We start from the raw sequence: 20648 nt of genomic DNA on the forward strand, positions 1-20648 counted from the left end.
ACAACTCAGGGATGGCCAGGTACAGCTCCAAGGAGTCCAGAGTAGAGGTCACATCACACGCTCTGCATTGTCTCCACCTCCAGATTAATGTTTTTGCTTCTTGGAGATCAGAAACAATCAAATGCTCTAACTGGTGAACAGTTCTTATTCCTAGTCCAGAGAAACATTAACAAGTCTCAGTTTCTGATCACCTATATCCCACATGACTAAACTGAAACAGTAGTCCCTGAATTTGTGGATATGGACCTATTATTATTAAGTTAAATAAAAATTTTGAGAACATTTGAGAAGCCTGGTGATGGCTCCTCAAATGGTGAAAGCCTCCATGCTTTGCCTGTCCGAGTCTCCCTTTGTCTTGCCCTAGGAAGACTGAATTTGCTTGCAAATTATTTCCTCTCTAATCTTCTAGCTAGCTTTCATAGAAGAAAAGGCATAGGGAAGCAGTAAAAAGGTACTTTTAAGAAGCTAGCAACATTGTGTGATTTGGGGCAATCTGTCAAAAAACTTTAGAGCTTGTGGGGTGAAAAATGAACTCAGGTATCCATGACACAAAGTCTTTGACCCACACACTCAAGAAATCTCCCATGTAGTAAAGAATGAGTACCCAACTAGCCATATCAGAAATCATACTGCAAATAACACAGTATCCATGCTTGCCTGCCAGTTTCTGCCACTTTACTGGCCAGAATGGAGCTTTGCAAGTGCTGCAGTCAGCCCAAGCACACTTTCTCTCCTCTTGTGTGACCATTCAGCATGGAACTAGTCCTCCCATCCTGCTGGGAACTGCAGCCCATCCTGTGTCCTCAGACCACTTCTTCTAGATCTCCACCACCTCTAATCTGTTGCAGATTAACTAAATCTATCCAATTTTCAAAGGATGGCCCTTTTGGGCTAATCCCAGCCTGTTGGAAAACTAAATATTTTTCTTTAATCTGCTCTTCACTCCCCAAACACCATGAAGGCCTCATTTGAGGTTATCTGCTACATCTGGTTTCTTAGTTATAAGAAGATCATTACTGGAATGGAGAAAGTTATAAACAAAACCTTAATTTGTAAGAGCAAACTGAGGCCACACATTGGCATCAGATAGCATCACCGGGTTTAAGAGGTTTATGGGTGCATGCCGTATGTTTTAAGTTGTGGCCAACTAGCTTCCTAGTTGGGCACAAATATTACTTTGGAAATTAAATGGCCAAATGGAAAGCAGGGGTGAATAACTAAGGGAAACTGTCACAAAGGCTAAAATTTGGCAGAGGAGAATTTGGCACAGTCCTGCTGTTCAGTCAATCAGTCCCCCTGTGCAGAACTGAAAGGACCTGAATTAGGCTAACACCTTGGAGGAGCTGATTTCTCCCAGGGAAGTAGCAAAGTTTGCTTTTTCTGAATAATGCTCTGCATAAAGAAGGTATTTGGAATTATGAACACTTTCACTTGAAGACTCAAAATTAATGCAAATGTCTCTCATCACACTTAAAGAATGAAAAAATAACCTAATATTTCAGATATATTTAAAGTTTTAAAAGAATGGTATCAAAATATCCATATGTGAAACACTAACATGATACTGCTTTTCTTGTTTTGATGCTCCAGATGCAGATGACAGTTATCAGTGGTTTTTTTTTTTTCAGATATCCTTCTGCAAGAAAATTTGCTACATATTTTAGACCCTTTTGCACATCCAAATATGCTTACTCATGTAAAATTTATTTAACCACATCCTTCAGCTGAAAGAAAACTGAAGGGTAGGATTAATTAGCACAGCATGTTCGATCACTTTCTTTAAGGGTTCCCTGTCTGTTTCCATGGTTACACTACAGGAAGAGCGACAATTTTGTTTCAAAAAGACAGAGCTTATGGGGGATCATCAAAACTTCAAACCTTAATGGCTAGTGTGCATGAAAGCCAAAAGGTAAATGGAGAGATCACCAGGTGAGCACCCAATATTTACATATTGCTGCTTCAGCACTTTTTTGCCTGGGAAGGTGGAGGGAGGACCTCCTGACAAGCAGTGAACTCCCCTCTGGTTCCTCTGTCTTCTAAAAGATAAAAGGTCAACACGTGTCACTGTTGCAGCCTTATTTTGAGAGAAGGAAGACAAGCATAAGGCCCAGTTATTAAAAGTCAGGTCACGTAAGACCCACTGGGGAACTTGTGTGTAATTATGGGAAGAAAAGACACTGCTTAATGTTCTCCAGGCACTTATTTCTATGGCCATTATTTATCCAAACTGAAAGAAGAAACTGTTCTGATGCATTACATACTGCAAGGCTTGCACAACAGCAGCTACCTGCACTGTGACACAAACCACAACTTTCTTTTAACTCATTCATTAAGCAGTAGCTCAGGATACCCTGAAATGCCCTGTATTTAAAATAGAGTGAATGATCTATGGCTATGTATGTATATGTCTTTAATACACAAAACCTTCTGCTGCCTCCTACTCTGAATTAAAACAACAACAAAAAAAACCCACAATGACATTTCATTCCTTGGTAGATACAATTTTCTCTGCTTTGTCTGGCTTTATCTTTTATCTCAGACTCAGAGGTTGTATCTGATTTTACCTAGCATTGGTTATTGACAAAACACATTGCACTGATTTATCACTGTAATTTTTAAATTGCATTTGGCTTTTACAAGAGGCTGTAGCTATATCCAGGCTCAAAACCTATTCAATACACACACCTTTGGCTACATGAGCACAAATATTAATATCTGATATCTCTTTAGCTGCAGGATAGATTTTTAGTCAAGTTCATGAGACAATCAGGAAGCCTTTGTTCACAGCGAATATGATTCTGCAAATGAGGAAACCAGTTACGTTTGCAAAAACAAGGGCTTGCCAACCATGTGCATGGTTTCCCTTTCCATTGTACCTTAAATGTGTTGAGCTGTTTACTATTTTGATTTAGATATATCAAAAAGGGGTCTAGCAAGGCATACTGCAAAAAAAGGTTTTTTTGTTGCTGTTTTTCCTTGATTCAGATTCTTTTTGTGCTTCCTTTTTTAGCCTCCTGTTCTGTTTAACAATTACCTAGAGTTTGAGGTAAATGGCTTACAAAAACATAATTATTATTTAGTAAAAATATTATAATATTGTTAATGTATTCTATTGTAGATCATGAACTGTCCACTGTACATACTTACTCAGCTACTTGTTTTCCAACAGAAATAACCAGTGAATACCTGAATGACAACAAAACAGAAGTAAAATGGGTGGAAACACTGATACTGCTTCAATGAAGCAGCCAGATATCTAGCCCAGAAGTCAGTTCTCGGCAATCAAAAGCGTCCTGTTTACCTAAACACATCTGTCTCCAAGATGCAGCTTTACCAGAGCACTCGAGTTAAATTCCTTTCAAATAAGATGAATTACCTACAATATCCTATGTCCGAGTCCTAATATTGCCACTGGATTATGGTAATGCTGTTAATTTATAAATTATCCACTATCAGGAAGACCCTAATGAGGTTCCCAAATTAGTATTCCAAAAATGGACTTGAGCAATGACTGGTCTTCCAACCTGGAGTGCAGGAGTCAGTCTTGAAGACACAGAGAGCAGTAAGTAAGGCAAAAGGCATGAGTGCCTCTCAGCCTATCTGTTTTTTCCAGCTACATCAGTTGTTCTAAAAAAAGAATATTTTTCCCTACAAATTTTCTCATGTATGTCTTCAGACAGTCGCTTACAGTAACGCAGATGATTATTCTGGTCTGTGAATGGGATTCAACTGTCAATTTGACAAACACAAGTTACAGAAAGGGGAGATGCAGAAATACTTTTTCGCCTACCAAAAAGAACAACTCTAGCCCTTATGAAAAGTGTTTTTCTTTTTTCAACCTCTCCAGCATCATCTCTTTCATTATTACCTCTTTCCTCTGCCTCCTGAGCCACCCAAAGGATCACAGGCAGTGGAAAAGTGGGATACAAGAAAGAGCTCAGCTGTTGGTTGTATATTAAAAGATCCCTTTGATTAATTTGACTGAAAGTCATCCTACCTATAAAGCTGTTTATTTCCCTGTTTTAAAATCCTTATGGAAATTTTTAACACATTTTGAAAAACCTCACTGATGATGAACATATACCATGACTGCCAAATTCATTCATTGTCTATTAGCAGAAAGAAACTCACTAAAAATTAATTTCTCATCAAAAAGTGGTATGGAAGTACAAAAGAAATATATGTTCCATTTTCGACGCTGGGAAAATATAACTATTTCCATGGCCTTCTGAGTGAGCATGAATATGTTCAAACTGCCTCTGCTAGTCTGGAAACAGAAAAATAACAGTGTAGGCAGGAAGAAAAAAAGAGAAACAATCTGCACCAACACTGTAAACATTCACACATGTACAAAAGCTAACAAAACTCAAGGACAGAAAGTAATTTCACGTCAAAGATAACTTCTTCATTACTGAAGAGACCTGGATTCGTTATGGATATGGTTTACATGCCCAAGATACCTTAACAGTTGACGAGTTTAAATCTTGCTCTCCAGATTCCAGATTTTTACTTAATGATCCTCAGTTCAGTGTCTCACAAAAAATCTAAGAAGATGATGCCCTCTACTCCTAACTATGTCCCAGCAAGAACATACCACTTCTCTAATAAGGCTGTAAGTGAAAATGGCAGAATTACTCATTCCACAACGAAGTTATTAGGTTTGAAGCAAAGAGTTAACAATGGTTGAACAGATGGTTTCAAACTGGGAAGATCTGCAGAGTGCAGGGAGGAAGTTCTAGAAAGGACAAAGAGGCAGAAAATAATTCTTCAATGAAAATGAGAGGTAATGCATCTCAGGATATTTTAATGTTCCCTGAGGAAGGAGAGAAAAATGGGAAGCAGCTATGAATGAACCAGCCCAATACTGAACAACGATTTGAGCTTAGAAGAGAATAATAATAATTTAAAAATATGTGGAATTTTAAGATCTATGAGCAATGAATTTGATGAAGACAAGAAATGTAGCAGACCACTTTCATACAGTTTTGACATATAAATGTTTCACTGTCATTAGGGATTTTCCCCTAACAAATCAAAGGAATTCAGAAATGCAAAAATAAAGTGATCCAGAGGAAAAGTGTTGTATGAAGACAAACTGAGAGCTATGGATGTCCAATCTGGTGAAGCATAATAGTCCATCAAGCCCTGACCACAGAAGTTAACAACTTACTGCAGGCTATTGTGTATGAAGTTAACAATTTACTGTGATCCTTATCTGTACAACAAAAAGCAGGACTGCAAGAACCATTTTTGGATGATTCCATCTGGGGCCCAAGTAAAAATATCACCTGGTACCTTGATAACTTACCACTTGATAAAAATGCAGTAGGTACTTGACATACTGCATGAGACAGGCTAAATACAGCATACTTGTAAAGAAGTAAATATGCTTCCTCTGTACTGTGCAAGACTTATCTTTTTTAGAAAATCATCGTGTAGACAAACTGACTCCCCCTTCGTTTGGGTGTGAAGAGAACCAAACATATACCAGATTCAAGCCCATCGTAACAGGGCAGAAGTATCATTTTAATCCTTCCAGTGTAATGTTGTATTAAATTTGACAGCTGAAGAACTGTTAAATAAGCACAATTTGCTGCTACTATAGTGATTCACAGTCATCCAAACAGAAACACAAAAGCTAAGGTTCACCAAGAGTTTTATATTCAAACATCTAACCCCAGTTGCTTCCACTCAGATAATTTTCGTTTAACTGACCATACAGCACTGGCAGTGACAAGGTGATGTCACAGCAAACACATACCACTCTCTCCATCTATTAATGGGGTCCACAACTCAGTGCAGTTAATCTGTGGAGCGCTGGAACACTGATGAGAGGCAACAATAGTTGCATGACCACTGAGGTGTTACTCTGTGGAGTGATTTATTCCAGTGGGATAATACAATTCTGCCAACCCACCGTTTCCCATCTAGAGGTAAAGTATCTGGAGAACTTTGATGAAGAGAACACCTCATGTCACAGTCAGCTACTAAAAGCCTCATCATCAAGTACCTGCAAATTTATTTGCAAACAGATCAGATCCCAGGAACTGGTCTAGGATAGTTAATTTAACAAGAACAGGACTATATGGAAAAGCAAGTTTTGGAACAACATTAACATCTACAAACAAATAGTACTTTTGAAAAGCAGATCTAACAACTATTTTATTTATAAATCAAACAACACTGCCATTTGACTTTACCCTGCAGGAGTGAAATTTGTGAATTTGAAAAACTGTCACCACATGGGTATTGAATCCATCAGTTCTTACAGTACAAGGGCTGATTTATGTATAAATGGCACAATTCTGCAAATACTAGCCACCGACTCCTGGCCCCTGTACTGCACAGCCAATGCAATTAAGTTTGATGTGCCTGATTTTCCATCTACCATGTCACCTGAGCATACGTTTCTATGCTGCAGGGTGCAGCTGCATTTGTTCCATTATCCAGCCTCATCTTTTGAACCATGGCTGCCCTGGCTGGCACAAATGGTTCTCTAGTGATCATGGAGTTTAATTCAGGCTGCTTCCAGTACCCAAGCCAGACTATTTATTTTATAGATAAGACAAATACTCAGCTGATTTTTGTCATTGCTACAATATGTTATACTCTGCAGCTACATAGTTTCTTAGCAGGTAGAACACTGTCTTGGCTGTTCTGATGAAGAAATCCTGTACATTTTGCATGTTATATCACATTAGTACATACATCCACAGCATCTAAAAAATACATTTGCCTGCTCTGGCTTAAGTCAGAGCAAAATGATCTGAAAATACCAGTACAGTACAGTACAGGCACTGGTGCAAAACCAAAAAAACTTTAAAAAAAAATTTCCTCAGTTATTTCCGAGCTTTTTGAAATACATCAAAGAACAAAACTATATGATACTTAAAGATTTCACTAAATTTTGAAATTATTTTTACTTTGCATTCAAGTGTGAAACCACTACGAAGACTTGTGTAATTACTGTTGCTTCTATATAGTAGTATTATAAAGCAACATTTCATGACAGGAATCTCTGGAGTCTCAGATTCACCTGTTCAATTGAATTGCTCCTCAAAATTCATTTAATGTCTATGTCATCTTAAATTAGCTGAATCACAAATCTTAGAAGAAGAGTTTTATGTGAGAGACATTCCAATATGCTTAGGTCTAAATGATTATTTGACTTTGCATCAGTAACCAGGCATCTGTATTCCTGCAGAGCCACCTAATCATTTCTTAATACAATTTTGTCACAGAAAAAGAAGAAATGAAACCAGACAATTTAATTTAAAAAAAAAAAGATACATTAGAAGAGCAACTGATGTCATCTACTTGGACCTGTGCAAAGTATTTGACAGTGTCCTGCATAACATCCTTGGAGAGATATGTATTTGACAGATAGACCACTTAGTGGATAAGGAACTGGCTGGATGGTCCCACTCAAAGAGTTGCAGTCAATGGCTCGATATCCAAGTGGAGAGCAGTGACAAGTGCTGTTCCTCAAGGGACAGTATTGGGACTGGTGCTGTTGAACATCTTTGTTAGAGACATGGACAGTGGGACTGAGTGCACACTCAGCAAGCTGTGTGGTGTCTTCAACATGTTGGAGGGAAGGGATGCCATCCAGAGGGACCTCGACAGGCCTGAGAGGTGGGCCCGTGCAAATCTCATGAAGTTCAATAAGGTCAAGTGCAAGGTCCTGCACATGGGTCAGAGCACAAATACAGGCCGGGTGATGAGTGGATTGGGATCAACCCTGTGGAGAAAGACTTGGAAGTATTAGTGGGTGGAAAACTGACTATGAGCCAGCAATGTGTGCTCGCAACCCAGAAACCCAACCGTATCCAGTGATGTATCAAGAAAAGTGTGGCCAGCAATTCAAGGGAGGTGATTCTCCCCCTCCACTCTGCTCCTGTGAGACCCCACCTGGAGTACTGTGTCCAGCTCTGGGGTCCCCAACATAAGAAGGACATGGATCTGCTCAAGCAGGTCCAGAGGAGGCCACAAAGATGATCAGGAGGCTGGAGCACCTCCACTATGAAGACAGGCTGGGAGAGTTGGGGGTGTTCAGCCCAGAGAAGCGAAGGCTCTGGGGAGACCTTCTAGCAGCCTTCCAGTACCTAAAGGGGCCTACAGGAAAGATGGGGAAGGACTTTTTACAAGGACGTGTAGTGAAAGAACAAGGGGTAATGGCTTTAAACTGAAAGAGGGTAGATTGAGATTAGATAGAAGGAGGAGGTTCTTCACTGTGATGGTGAGGCACTGGAACAGGTTGCCCAGAGAAGCTGTGGCTGCCCCCTCCCTGGCAGTGTTCAAAGGCCAGGTTGGACGGGGCTTTGAGCAACTTGATCCAGTGGAAGGTATCCCTGCCCGTGGCAGGGTGGTTGGAACTAGATGATCTTTAAGATTCCTTCCAACCCAAACCATTCTATGATTCTGTTTCCAATGAAGAGCATTAAGGTTGTACCTTAACAGTATGATTCTGGAAATATGTAGTTAAAAAGCAGATGTTCCTCATGTGGCATCCTTCTCTACAGTGATACTGAAATACTGAAATGACATTGCCAGGACAACAAAATTGAAGCTGTACAACCAAATCTAGTCTATTATATAGAGATGTAAACCTACTAAGTCAGTAGAACTGCAGAACCCTGCATTGTAACTGAATAAAACAAGTGAAAATTTGTTAATACTGAAACCAAGCCATTCTTTTATCTATTCTTACATTTAACTTAAGGACTATGTATGTACTTCTCCATGCAATGCTTGATAAAAACTACTTGTACATTGCAAGCAAAAGATCCCTGATAGCATTTTGTCTGTGGTCAAAATACTACTGTCATATTATTAGAACCTTTGAAACATTTCATTTTTATGTAAACCATTAATTATTTCAAGTTTGCATGTATGAACAAATTGTAAGTACAAGTAAGCACATCTCATTTAGCATCATATCCTGCAACCTGTGTAGCAAAGCTGGTGGCAATCCTGTGCACAGTAAGACAGAACAGGCAAAGAAATGCCAAAGTTTCCAGAAGCTAATATTAAACATTTGTGTTTATAAAGTATTTTTAGTGAACAACTGCCTTTTTTTTTTTTTTTTAATTTTTAAATTTTGTTTAATTTTTTCCTAAGATCTACAGACAGTCCAAAGCTGAATCAGATTTTCAGCTTGCTTGAAGAGTCCGTAACTTAACTGATGACAATATCAACATAAAGCTTTTCTTTTCTAGTGCCTCATATTCTGTATCTGCTTTTACAATCAAAACAATCCACTGCAGTTAATATCTAACTTACAGACAGTTGCAATTAAATATCCTTAAAAGCAAACATAGGCACAAGAGCAAATATAACTGAAAAATCTGATGTCCGAGTGACTTAAAAATTGCTGCAAAAAAGGAGGATAAGAGCATGTTCATGGCTGTGGGTGGGAATAGAAGAGATGGCATCTGAAAGTCTCCTTCTCTCTTATTTCCAGTGACCACGGAAATAATTGCTATAACATCTGACATATTATAAGCCACAAAAGCCAAAGGTGGGAAAAGCTGAACTAACCTTGGAGGAGAGCTTGGGCACCTTTACCAAGGCAATGATCTAAACAGCTATTCTCCTTACCATGTAACACAAAAGTCATGCAGCAGCATTTCCTCCCCATGCAAAGTGGTTGTTAATGTTCCCACATCACCCAGATAAAAAGCTGCTGATTCCTGATCTCCCATTTTTAATATAGGTACGTTTGTGTCTTTCAACATTTCGCTTGACCTCTTGGTCTTACAGTTTGAATATTTGTAACATATATAAGGGTGGCTATGTGGAGTTAACATTTGTACCGCTCTTTGGAAATGTGAATCACTAGAGAAGTGTTAAATATTACTAAGACAAGCACTGCCTGACCTCTTCTAGCTATCATGAAGGCCATTTGCTTCAGGGTATACCTACATGCGTGATTTTAATTTATATCAGTACGAATTGTGTATCTATGAATATATTAATATATCCATCACTGTGTCCTTCAGAAGGAATGAAAAAACCCTGCATAAATTATTCAAAATTACCTAGATAAAAAGCGACTGTATTGCAGTAAAGTAAGGTTTTAAACTGTCTGGGGCAAAACAAACAATGTTATAAATTACAGAGCCATCACCTTTTTAAAATGCTATCTCAATTATGGAATTATTTCATATCGTGTTAAATGGCACATTTCTCAAACTACCATCACATTAATCTTTTTCTTTGCATATCAATGTTTTTGTTCTGACTTATGAACAATTCTTTCTTCTTTAATCCACACCATCTTCCAGATATCATTTAATTTCCACATAGCTGATTAATTCCCGTGTAAAATAAATCTGCATAACTATTAATACATTAATGAAATAAAAATTATTTTACAATTTGGCATAATTTTCTCACTATATAGTACAGTATGTTCTCTTAAATAAGGAAACATTAAACAAAACCATAATCAGACCAAAAAAGCAAAGATGAGAGAGTACTATGGGATCAACCAGGATGGCTATGTTCGAAAACTTTACCATGACCATAGTCATTGTCTTCCCCTGTAACTGCTGTATCAGAAACAAACAAAGCAGTTTCAAAACTATAAAGTTTTAAACAAAGTTCAATATTGTAAACACAAGGACATGTAGCCACAGTAGTCAAAAGGCTGAGGCTACAAAAGAAGCAAGATAACTAGGAGGAGAAAATGTTCTCATATAGAACAGATAGAACATGGTCATGTGACTGAATAAGGCTTCTGTTCAATTAAAAAAACCCTTGTCATTACTGTCCAGATTTTAAACACATTTACAGATTCATTTGGATGGATGGATCTTTCTTGTACAGACAGCAGATCACAGTTCTCCACTTTTTTTGAGCAATTATCACGTAACAGCTTGGTTGGCACTTAGGTGGGGAATACAAGACAACGAAAAAAAATCATGATTGTGGTAATAATGCAAGATCACAGTCAGCACTGAGCTAGCTGCAGTATAGATGACATCTAAATCCCATGTTGTTCTTAAGTACAAAACACTGAAACAGATTTTTTCATCACAGTTGTTTTAATGGTATCATAACCAACTTCCTTTATTGCCCTTAATGGATAATTAAAGATGCTTTCTTCCTATTTAAAGGCTCAATATCACTCTAACTTGTACCAATGGGAAACTGGATTGAACCCTCAGTAATCTGAGGTGTGTTTAACAGGGGACACATCTAGTGAGTCACACCAATCTCCAGCATCTTAATGGTTTACAAAAAAAAAAAAAATTTAAAAAAATTTTCCTTACCAGACAGTAATCCTACACAGTGCTTCTCGGTGGGAAGGGCTGAAGCTAAAAGCATCTACTTTAGTAATACCTGAAAAAGCTGGTATACGTAGAGAATTTTAATTTCAACTGTTAAAAAGCAATTGGGGAAGACTGACATGGCCAAAATTTCAGTGTATGGCTCTACTATGTATTTACTATTATTAGAAAGAAGTTAAAGCCTTAGCTGAACAAAACTGAATGTCACAGTTTTTGTAAGTGCTGCCTCTAGATGGCAAATCTGTGTCAAATCGATTCTTTCCTCCTAGGTTATCAAACCCAATTTCCATCCATAAGTTATTTTTCCTGCATCGACTCTCACAATGGCAATTTTTTATTTAGATTTACCTGATACCTCAATAAAACCATCAGATCTGTGAAACAAATTAGACCGAGGTCCACAATGGGAAGGACAAACCAAATAGATAAGAGAAGCAAGAAGCATCTGCAATGGCAGTAGACCACAGTCTCCTACATCTTCACCTCTAAAACAATGCACAGAGGAATGCCCAAAATCAAATCTACCCTTTTGCACCGCTGCCGCTTGAGACTTCCTGACACCTACACACCTCCTCTCCCTCACCGCCACAGATGATCTCTTCTGTGCAAGATGAGAGAAGGTCACAGGCACAGCATGTGAAACCCTTTGCTTCTGGGAGGGGAAGGCGGCGACTTTGTTTACTCCCTGATAGCTGCAAGTTAGGGTGTTAGGAACTGAGAAGGAACATCTGGGGGTGAAGGGAAAACCTCTCATCCTGGGAAAGCAAATAACTAACACAGGAGCCTGCCACGGGTCCCTGGGTCCACAGCACCCACAGCATTCACAGCCTACGACTTTAATCCTTCCTCCAAGAGAAGAGACTTGAAAGTCCCCTAACTACCTACCCACTCTGCTCTTAAGCTTTGGCTTCCCTTTCCCTGGATCTAGAAAGTGATGGGGACAGAAATGGCTTTTTTCACTGACTCAGTAGCATGCGTTTGAGATTGTGCCAGGACAAATGCACACAGTCAGCTCTGCTGCTCCAGGCCTCCAGCCCTGTGCCACCGTGAACAGCATTATCAGCTTCTGCTCTCAACGGAAAATGCTGTATTTACAGTAATTATAAAAATAACTGTCTTTTTATAAAGACCTGAAAGCTAACTCAAGTTTGAGCAGTTCAGGTTTCACTTCCCATGTTCCCACTTAGTTTTTTTTCACCTTACTCACAACATTGTCACTGAAGTCATCTTCCTTTCTTGATATTTAATACAAACAGAGCCCTCAAAGAAACTCATTGCTGACCTTCCTGGGGGTTACAAGAACAAATTCTTCGGATTTCAAAGGCTGCTATCAGAGGGGAACAGGCTGCACCCAGGGTAACAGCAACCTCCCGCAGGAATACAGGAAAGAAATGCCTTTTTCTTTCTCTGTTCAATTCAAACGGGGGGGGGGGGGGGGGGGCGGCGGGGTGTGGACCTATGTTTGAGGTAAGCTAGTTCCCTTTATCAGCAGCGGTCTCTGATAACAAAAACCCAGACAGCTTCCACCATTTCTACAGCCCCGACAAGGCCCGCTGTTGAGGCAGCAGGAGCCCGCTGCGGGCCGGCCGCCTCGGCAGCGACCCAGGCCGCTCGCACCGCTCACCCCACAGGCCGGGCGGCAGCAGCAGCGCCAGGCCCGCGGCTCCTCAAGCTCACGGGAAGCCAGAAAGATCAGAGGGAGCCAGCCTACGTAACTAGAGACGCTCTCAGAGGAGTTTCGCAAACAATTTCATCAAGCATCACCGACAATATAAAATGTTAGCTCTTCAGGCACCATGACAACTCCTTATACCAGCCTCTTCAAGAATTGATACTCTGTGGAGCATTTACACCGAAAAACATAGAAGTTATCCATGCAATCAATCTTTTATGCTACCCAACCTCTCATATGAATCTTATATGGTACATTATAAAGAAATTCCATATGGGTTTCTTACTGTGAATAAAGAACTATTTTTTTTTCAAGTTGTCAACACAGCTTTAATCATTTTAACAGCAAACTATACAGTTAATAGTCTTGTCCCTCATGACATATCCCTGACATGGTCCCCACAGAAAAATCTATATGGAAATTCATGGAAACATCCTCTTTAATACTCAGCTGCAGTTTTAAACTGCAACTCCATTGAGTATAATTCTCCTTATTACAAATCTCAAGCCTCTTTGCTCGTGCTATCTATTATTAATCATCCTATGTATCTAGAAGGATGCATGGTTCAATCATACCTACTTGATTATTTCTTTTACTACATCACAGGGATTTATATTAACAAAACTCCAAAAGCTTAAGGCAGGATTTCCACCATAACGCAGACCCCCTACATCTCCTTACTCATCCAAGGAGATCCCCAAAGACAACAAAAATCTCCCAGGAAAAACTTCAGGATCAGTGTTATTTGGGAGAGTAAAGCAAAGTCAAGTCCATGAAGATTCTCATGCTGTTTTTAAATCCAAAGCTGACTCCCACAGATGAGAAAGAAGACTGCAGGAACAAGCACTAAAGCATCAAAGTGCAAGTTCTTGATGCTCTTCCTCACTCACCCTACAACACTAGATTTTGTTGTGGTGTTCCTGAAGTTTGAAAGGATGAAAGCTAATAAAAATTGTGGCAGGGAATGGGGGTAAGGGAAAATTCCTATTCATCTTAAAAAACACCAAACCTATAAATCAGCAAGTTTTCCTATCCTTGAAAGTTATGGGAAAACTAACAATACCTTCTAGACCTGCTGTTTCATACTTTGAAGTTGCATTTTGGATTTCTGCCTCTCAGGTGCCTGCATAGTCATACACTGTCTTGAAGCTATGGCATAGACAAGTCAGTGCACATACTAAAAATAACATCCCAATTAAAAGATGTGACTACAGAGAAGGTCCTTGCACTTACAATAATTTCACAATCCAAAATAGAGACCAAACAGGTCTTCAAACTCCTCATTCACCCACTTTATGCAGTTCACTTCTGTTCCACACCTAGCAGAAAAGACAAATGGGAAAGGAGGCTGCAGGGAAGTTTCACAAGCAAGCAATGCCCTGGAATACAATCCCTCGTGGCAGGTTGATCAGCTGACAGATAAAGCAGGGCAAGGGCCCCACTAGTAATTTGGCCAGTTTCTTTCACAGCCTTAGAAGCACTACCACTGCCTCACATACTAGCCAGGTTTAAATGTTTTGTTCTCAGTGCATCAAAGATGATGTCAGTGTGCCTACCCTCAAAAGCTCTGTGAATGTTTTATCTGAAAACTTCTAATAGCAAGTATAACTATGTATCTTTCAATCCAGAAAGCACAAAATTTAACTAACTAAAGGATATGTAAGAGTAAACATACTATGATCAGATTAAAGGTCCACATTGTTTCTGGAAGTCAGAATATTGGGCTGTGAGTAGACGTTTTGGGATAGAGAATAAGAAACAAGGCACAGAAAGAGTAAATCCCTCCTGGAAAGTCCCACATGGAAGGTGGGACCCACCTCCTAGCTGATTGTTATCAGCTATTTAGGGACTTTTTGATGGAGTTTATTCAGTATGCTAACCTGGATGCAAACATAACTGATTAGCCAATCCTGATTTATATCAGCATACACAATAGCTAAATGCCAATACCCAATCACTAAAATCAAAACAAAACAAAAAAAGCATGGTATATACTCTCACAGAACCACACAGAAGGAGAATTCGCCTAGTCCAACCTGCCAGATTGCACAAGGCTTTGCCCAGTCAGTGAAGCAAATGGAGATTTCACCACCTCTCTGGGCTGCTCCAATGCTGAGTACTCTCATAGTGAACATTTCCATCCTTATAATCAGTTCTGTTTCAACTTATGACCGTTATCCATCATTCTCCCACTGTGCACATCAGTAAAGACCACCTTCCTGCTATGCACCACCATCCTCCTGGTAACCCTCTTTTAGGTACTGGGAGATTGCAGAACTAGTCATTTCATTACAGAAGGAAATGCCATGGATCAGACATGATTTAACCTTGATTAAAATTGGCCAATACTTTCTTCACATATACAGAAATTACTTCCAAGCAGACTCACTCCATCATTTTCCCAGGGACAGTGGTTGATCAACCAGCAGTACCCCAGATGTTCCTTCCTGAAAGTGGGTACAACATTAACCTTTCTCCAGTTATTGGTGATCTCTCCCAATCTACACACTCTTTCAAAGGCGACAGAGCACAGCCTGACAATGACATCAGCCACCTTTCCCAGTACCCTCGGGAAGCCTTGTGCCTGGACCCATGAACTTCCATGGGCCAAGATTTCTCAGAAGATCCCTGATTCAATTCTCTTCCACTTAGCTCTTTCCTCCCTGAACTCCATCTCTGAGAACAAAGGCCTTTGAGATCTTATTCATGAAGACCAAGACAAGGAAGCAATGGAGCACCTCAGCCTTATCAGTCTGCTGTGACTGAATCACCTGCCCCACTTAGCACTACATTTTCCGCAGCCACTTACTGCTTTTCTCCCTCGTGCTCTTCCAGCATCTTACCTTTGACTCCTCAACACCCTGCTGGTGTCAACCTCCTTCTTCACCTCAACACATCTTCCTCCCAAATGACTTAATCTTCTCACAGAGCTTCTGTTGCTACCATCTAAACCCTTCTAACACCTCAGACCCTTCTGCCTGTGGCCACTCAAGCACCCTCATGCAAAGTCAAAGATAATGAGCCTGTCTGTTCCTCTGGTGTTTCCATCTATATTTGCTCCTATAGCCTTTGGTACATATTTCTTAGAGGTTCAAAGTGATATTTTGAAAATAAGGGATCACTGAAATAACATATGGCACTGGTTAGAATATGTTCAATACGAATACAAATCACATATTTTGCTTAAGTAACTATTTTGCTTAGATTACTAATCACATGAGCACAACTAACTCTTGAAAAAATATATTCTTAGTGTCTGATGTTTGAGTTCATTCTCCTAATCACTACTATACAGCCATTTGACACTGTTTATAGTTAACATAAATGCATTTATTCTAGAAACACACCTTGCTTTTAAAGCTGCTTAATGGCTTTTCTAAACAAAAGCTCAAAGATTTTATTTTTTTTAAGTCAATACACATCTAAAGGCCAAACAAATGCATCTGTATACAGGGCAGAGTAGTTAAAGTGAAGAAACTACTAACCAAAGGCTAAGGAAAAGCTATGCAACCCAGTCTGTGTGGTAACTAGCATCAAGCACAAGGCTCTATTCATTTAAGTTTGTAATTGCTTATGGTGTTACTCATTAAAGCTTTATAATACTTTATTTCTACTCAAGACAGGCATATGTGTGGGAAAAAATAAACAAACCCATAGACAGGCAAATTCACACCACAGGATCAAAAATAATTCTTGCACTTCATTTAATAAGGAGAATTCCTAATATACTTGAATTTCCTCTGGAATTTTAATTAGATTGAAAAGAAGAATGTGGGAATGGAGTTCAAGGACTATTTTTCATAGCAACAATTATTCAAGATGTAGTCTTCCCTGTTACATCTTCTCAAGAAAGCCATTTTTTATAGCTCATTCATTTTTAATTTGATAAAGCCTCTATGTTCTATTCTCCCTTTTCATTTGACTTCTGAGTCTTCTCATAAATGTTCATTTCCTAGCAGCTATAGCACAATGAACAGAAAAGCAAACCACGTTTCATCTGAACAAAGACACTCCCACACAGCAGAGTATCTATGTCTGGGAGCCCTGCTGTAGAAAAACACATGCCCACAGTTATTCAAAGATTCCACTTCAGCCGCAGTGCAATGCACTGGCAGGCATGAATAGCCTTTCTTTCACCTTGTTTATTCAAGAACTATGATCCACTACAGCCTGCTTTTAAGTATTTGATATTCTACACTGAGGAGATTAAATAAACCCAACTCCAAATTAAAAACTTCAGCCATGCTGTTGATTCTTTGTAAACTTATGAAACCAAAATCTTAAGGTCTTGTCCTTAGAGACTAAAAGGCCTTTGCTCTAGGATTTTGTATTTATTGTGCTAGCAAAGTCAATCCTATCTCTGACAGAAACTGATTTCTTGATAGGTTCTCTCCTGCCTTGAGTGCATTTGAAAGCAAAACACTCTTCTCTCTAACTTCTATACTGGTCCTCATGTAATTAATCAAATATACTATCTAAACCAAATTAATTTCCTAGCGCATTATTGTGAATTAGTCATTTGCTGAAGAAAAACATAAAGAGAAAGAGGACTATATTTTACATCTTGTTTAAGAAGAGTCTTTTGTACTGGGAAGTTGGAAGATGGGCTATAATAATACAGCATTTAAATAAGTAAATATGCACAGGGGTGCACAAAGAGTGCACACGGCTGTGCTCTCATTTCTCATGCCTCCAGTGAAAGAGGTCATAACCCTTCAGACTTTAACCTCATCACTTCTAATTTTTCATCTTGGTTCTCAGAAGAGAAATTTAACCCATATGGTTTTCAATTTTATGAGGTCATGAGCCATGAAAGACAATCTAGCTTTAAAAAAAAAAAAAAAAAAAAAAGGAGATATATAATGTTCTCTCAGTGTTTTACAGTAGACTATGCAGATGTTCTGTTAGGTCATGATGAACTTACAAGAGAAAAAAAAAATCCTCTCCGCAATATTACACATTCATATATCCACTACTGAGTATTTCTTTTTGGTTGTACTTACACATATCTAGTGTCTCTCTCTCTCAAAATAATACACAATGGTCAACCTTAAGTTCCCATCAACACAAAACTGAGAAAATCCTACCTTTGATGTCATCACTGGGATATTTAGCCTAGTGTCACAATGAGGCAATAATTTCATCAGAAGTGATAGCCACATTTCCTACTACAGCAGGGTGAAAACAAACATCCTACCTTTCCTCTACTTTATGGTAACATCAGGCAATACAACCAGAGAGAGGTCAACCTACATCTGAACTGGACATTTCATTGATCTGTTCATACCTCCAGCAAGTCATTTAACGGTGCTGGTGAAAGGCAAATTTTCCATTTTCTTAAGAATACATCTGAAAAGTTTTCAGCCTCCCTCTCCCCAGCCACAAAAGCCATAGAGCTTCAGCAACACACACTCCCTACAAAACCTACACCATATGAAACATTTTACATACATAAGAGTTTGTAAGATCATCTACAGAGTTTTCAGTATCCAACAAAGCTAGAGCACCATCACCACAACCTCTTGAAGAACTTGTAATATCGGGATACTTGGAAATCAGATAAGATCACAGTGTTTTATGCATATAAATGATACAACAAACTAGTCATCTCAGACAGCACAGCACCTTCAACAGAGGACTAATTCTTATTTCACTACAAAAACACTTAATGATTTACTTGTTTCATGTACCTGAGAGATGAAATCTCATAGTAAAATGTAACATGCAGGAATGTTTTTTTTAAGCATATCTTTAAAACACTTCTGGCATCTTCCAAGTTTTGAAAAACAACAACAGAAAATAGTACGTAAAACCAGATACTAATTGTTTCTAATACTACTTCTCTAATTGCCTTACAATCCAAAGGTCAATCAAGTTCTTGTGGACTGTGTCCACCTGAAGTCCTGTTCCCTCTTCCAGCATAGCAAATACACACTGAGCTGTCAATTGTAGTAACACTAATTAAAAGACAAAAAACCATGACTACATTAACAGTGAAATTGCCAATTAACACATAAGGCTCCCTCATTACTGCTGCTGCATGAAATGTGAAGCCTGATGTGGATAGCAGTCATAAAAATAAAAGACATTTTTAAAAAGCCAATAGGTCACATTTTCAGCTAACTTCAGAAGTTCTGCTGGAATCAGTAGCTGAGAAGTGGACCTACAAGAAAGAAAGAAATTCCTACAACATCTTGTAAAAACCACTGAAGAAAAATATCACCACTTTCCACATCTGTATTCACAACGGTTTTCAAAGGAATGCATACTTGCCCCAGTATAGCCACTAGAAAGTGGCTTAAAAAAATAGAATTAAAAAAAGGCAAAAAAGCTAACATTTCAAGCAATTTCCCCTGACTTTATACTCCACATAAGGCTTCCCCATAAGGGACTGATGGATACTGAAAGCAGTCCAGGTGATTCTAGTGTCCTTTATTCTTTAGAAGGAATATTTATTCTTCTGTCCTTCAGTCTCTTTCAATAACCATTTAATGAAAGCTAATTCCGATCTCCACAACCTTCAAGCTGCCTCCATAAAGTGATTTTGCTCTCCATATAATCTGTATTTCCTCATGTCTCTATTTTTTTTCCTTTTCTTTTTAAAGGTTTTGAATTATAATTCAGAGGTCTCATGGTAAGGAACATTGAAATACTTTCAGCATTATCTTCCTTGTGAGAACTGGAGTATATATTTGTTTTTCACTTGCTCCTTTTTAATCAAGCATTTTGTTGTCCATAATCAATTTCTTCGCTCAGGAGAAAAATGTGCAATTATCTACAATGAAGAAGGTGTGTCTAAGGAATAGGGTGGGGGGAAGAGAAATCAATGGAACCATCTGTCTGACATTCCTACAACATTATAAGAGACTTGTAATTAACTGCTTGCCTACCAAAGTCTGCCAGCTTTAACTCCCCCGTGTCACTGATCAGAAGATTCTGTGGTTTCAGGTCCCTGTGCAAAATGTAACGCTGGTGGATGTAAGACAGTCCTCGCAGCAACTGAAATAAAAATAACTGAAAAAGAGGGGGACAAAAAATGACCTCTGTTAATATTTTGCATATAACCACAGCTGATTTCTTCAAAATATGCAGGGTGCTTGCATATTGTGGTAACATTGTGTCAGAATTCCTCCCAAACTGGTGTAATTCCCACCCAAATTTAACACATTGAAATTTCCATCTAAAAAATACGTACTTTGCAAGGACTAACCCCAGTCTCCAAGCCCTACTATACCATAGATTCAATTTGCCTACTTTAAAAAGAACAAGAGCAATACAACCATGTGCAGAAGGCTTAATTTCTACCAAATTATAATTATATTCTATTTACTCATATGGCCTTAGAGATTAGGTGGTAGCCTGAAGACAGATGTGTATCTTCACTAATTATAGGAAACAGTACAGGGTAGATAGGGATGGGGAGATAAGGCTGGGGGATGGGACACTGGAGCTGAAACAAAGAAGAAATTAATAGTATACAATAATGCCTGCGTACCCAAGGAAATATGCAAGTATGATAGATTTCCTCCTTCAAAGTCTTTTTTAATGGGAGTTGCCTATGTATTTTTCATTAGGAAATAATAATCCTCACTGAATCTAAAAATGACTTTTGAAACCTACCTATAATATACTTTAACATAAATTTAGATAGGAACCTAACTCATTCCCCCATGTTTCTTTTA

The 20648-nt window shown here is 38.8% G+C and overlaps 1 protein-coding gene across 7 annotated transcripts in view; it reads right to left on the reverse strand.

The window, feature by feature from the left end:
- The window catches only part of CDK14 (cyclin dependent kinase 14), a 320024-nt gene that overhangs the window by 137810 nt on the left and 161566 nt on the right, over positions 1-20648 (reverse strand). For all 7 annotated transcript variants that reach the window (XM_042801716.1, XM_032991372.2, XM_032991368.2 and 4 more), the window contains one exon: positions 19857-19980. In XM_042801716.1, the coding sequence (XP_042657650.1) occupies positions 19857-19980 (124 nt within the window). The remainder of the gene's footprint in view (positions 1-19856; positions 19981-20648) is intronic.

This window comes from Tyto alba, unplaced genomic scaffold (assembly GCF_018691265.1).
Source record: "Tyto alba isolate M040663 unplaced genomic scaffold, T.alba_DEE_v4.0 Super-Scaffold_38, whole genome shotgun sequence".
NCBI classification, from domain to species: Eukaryota; Metazoa; Chordata; class Aves; order Strigiformes; family Tytonidae; genus Tyto; species Tyto alba.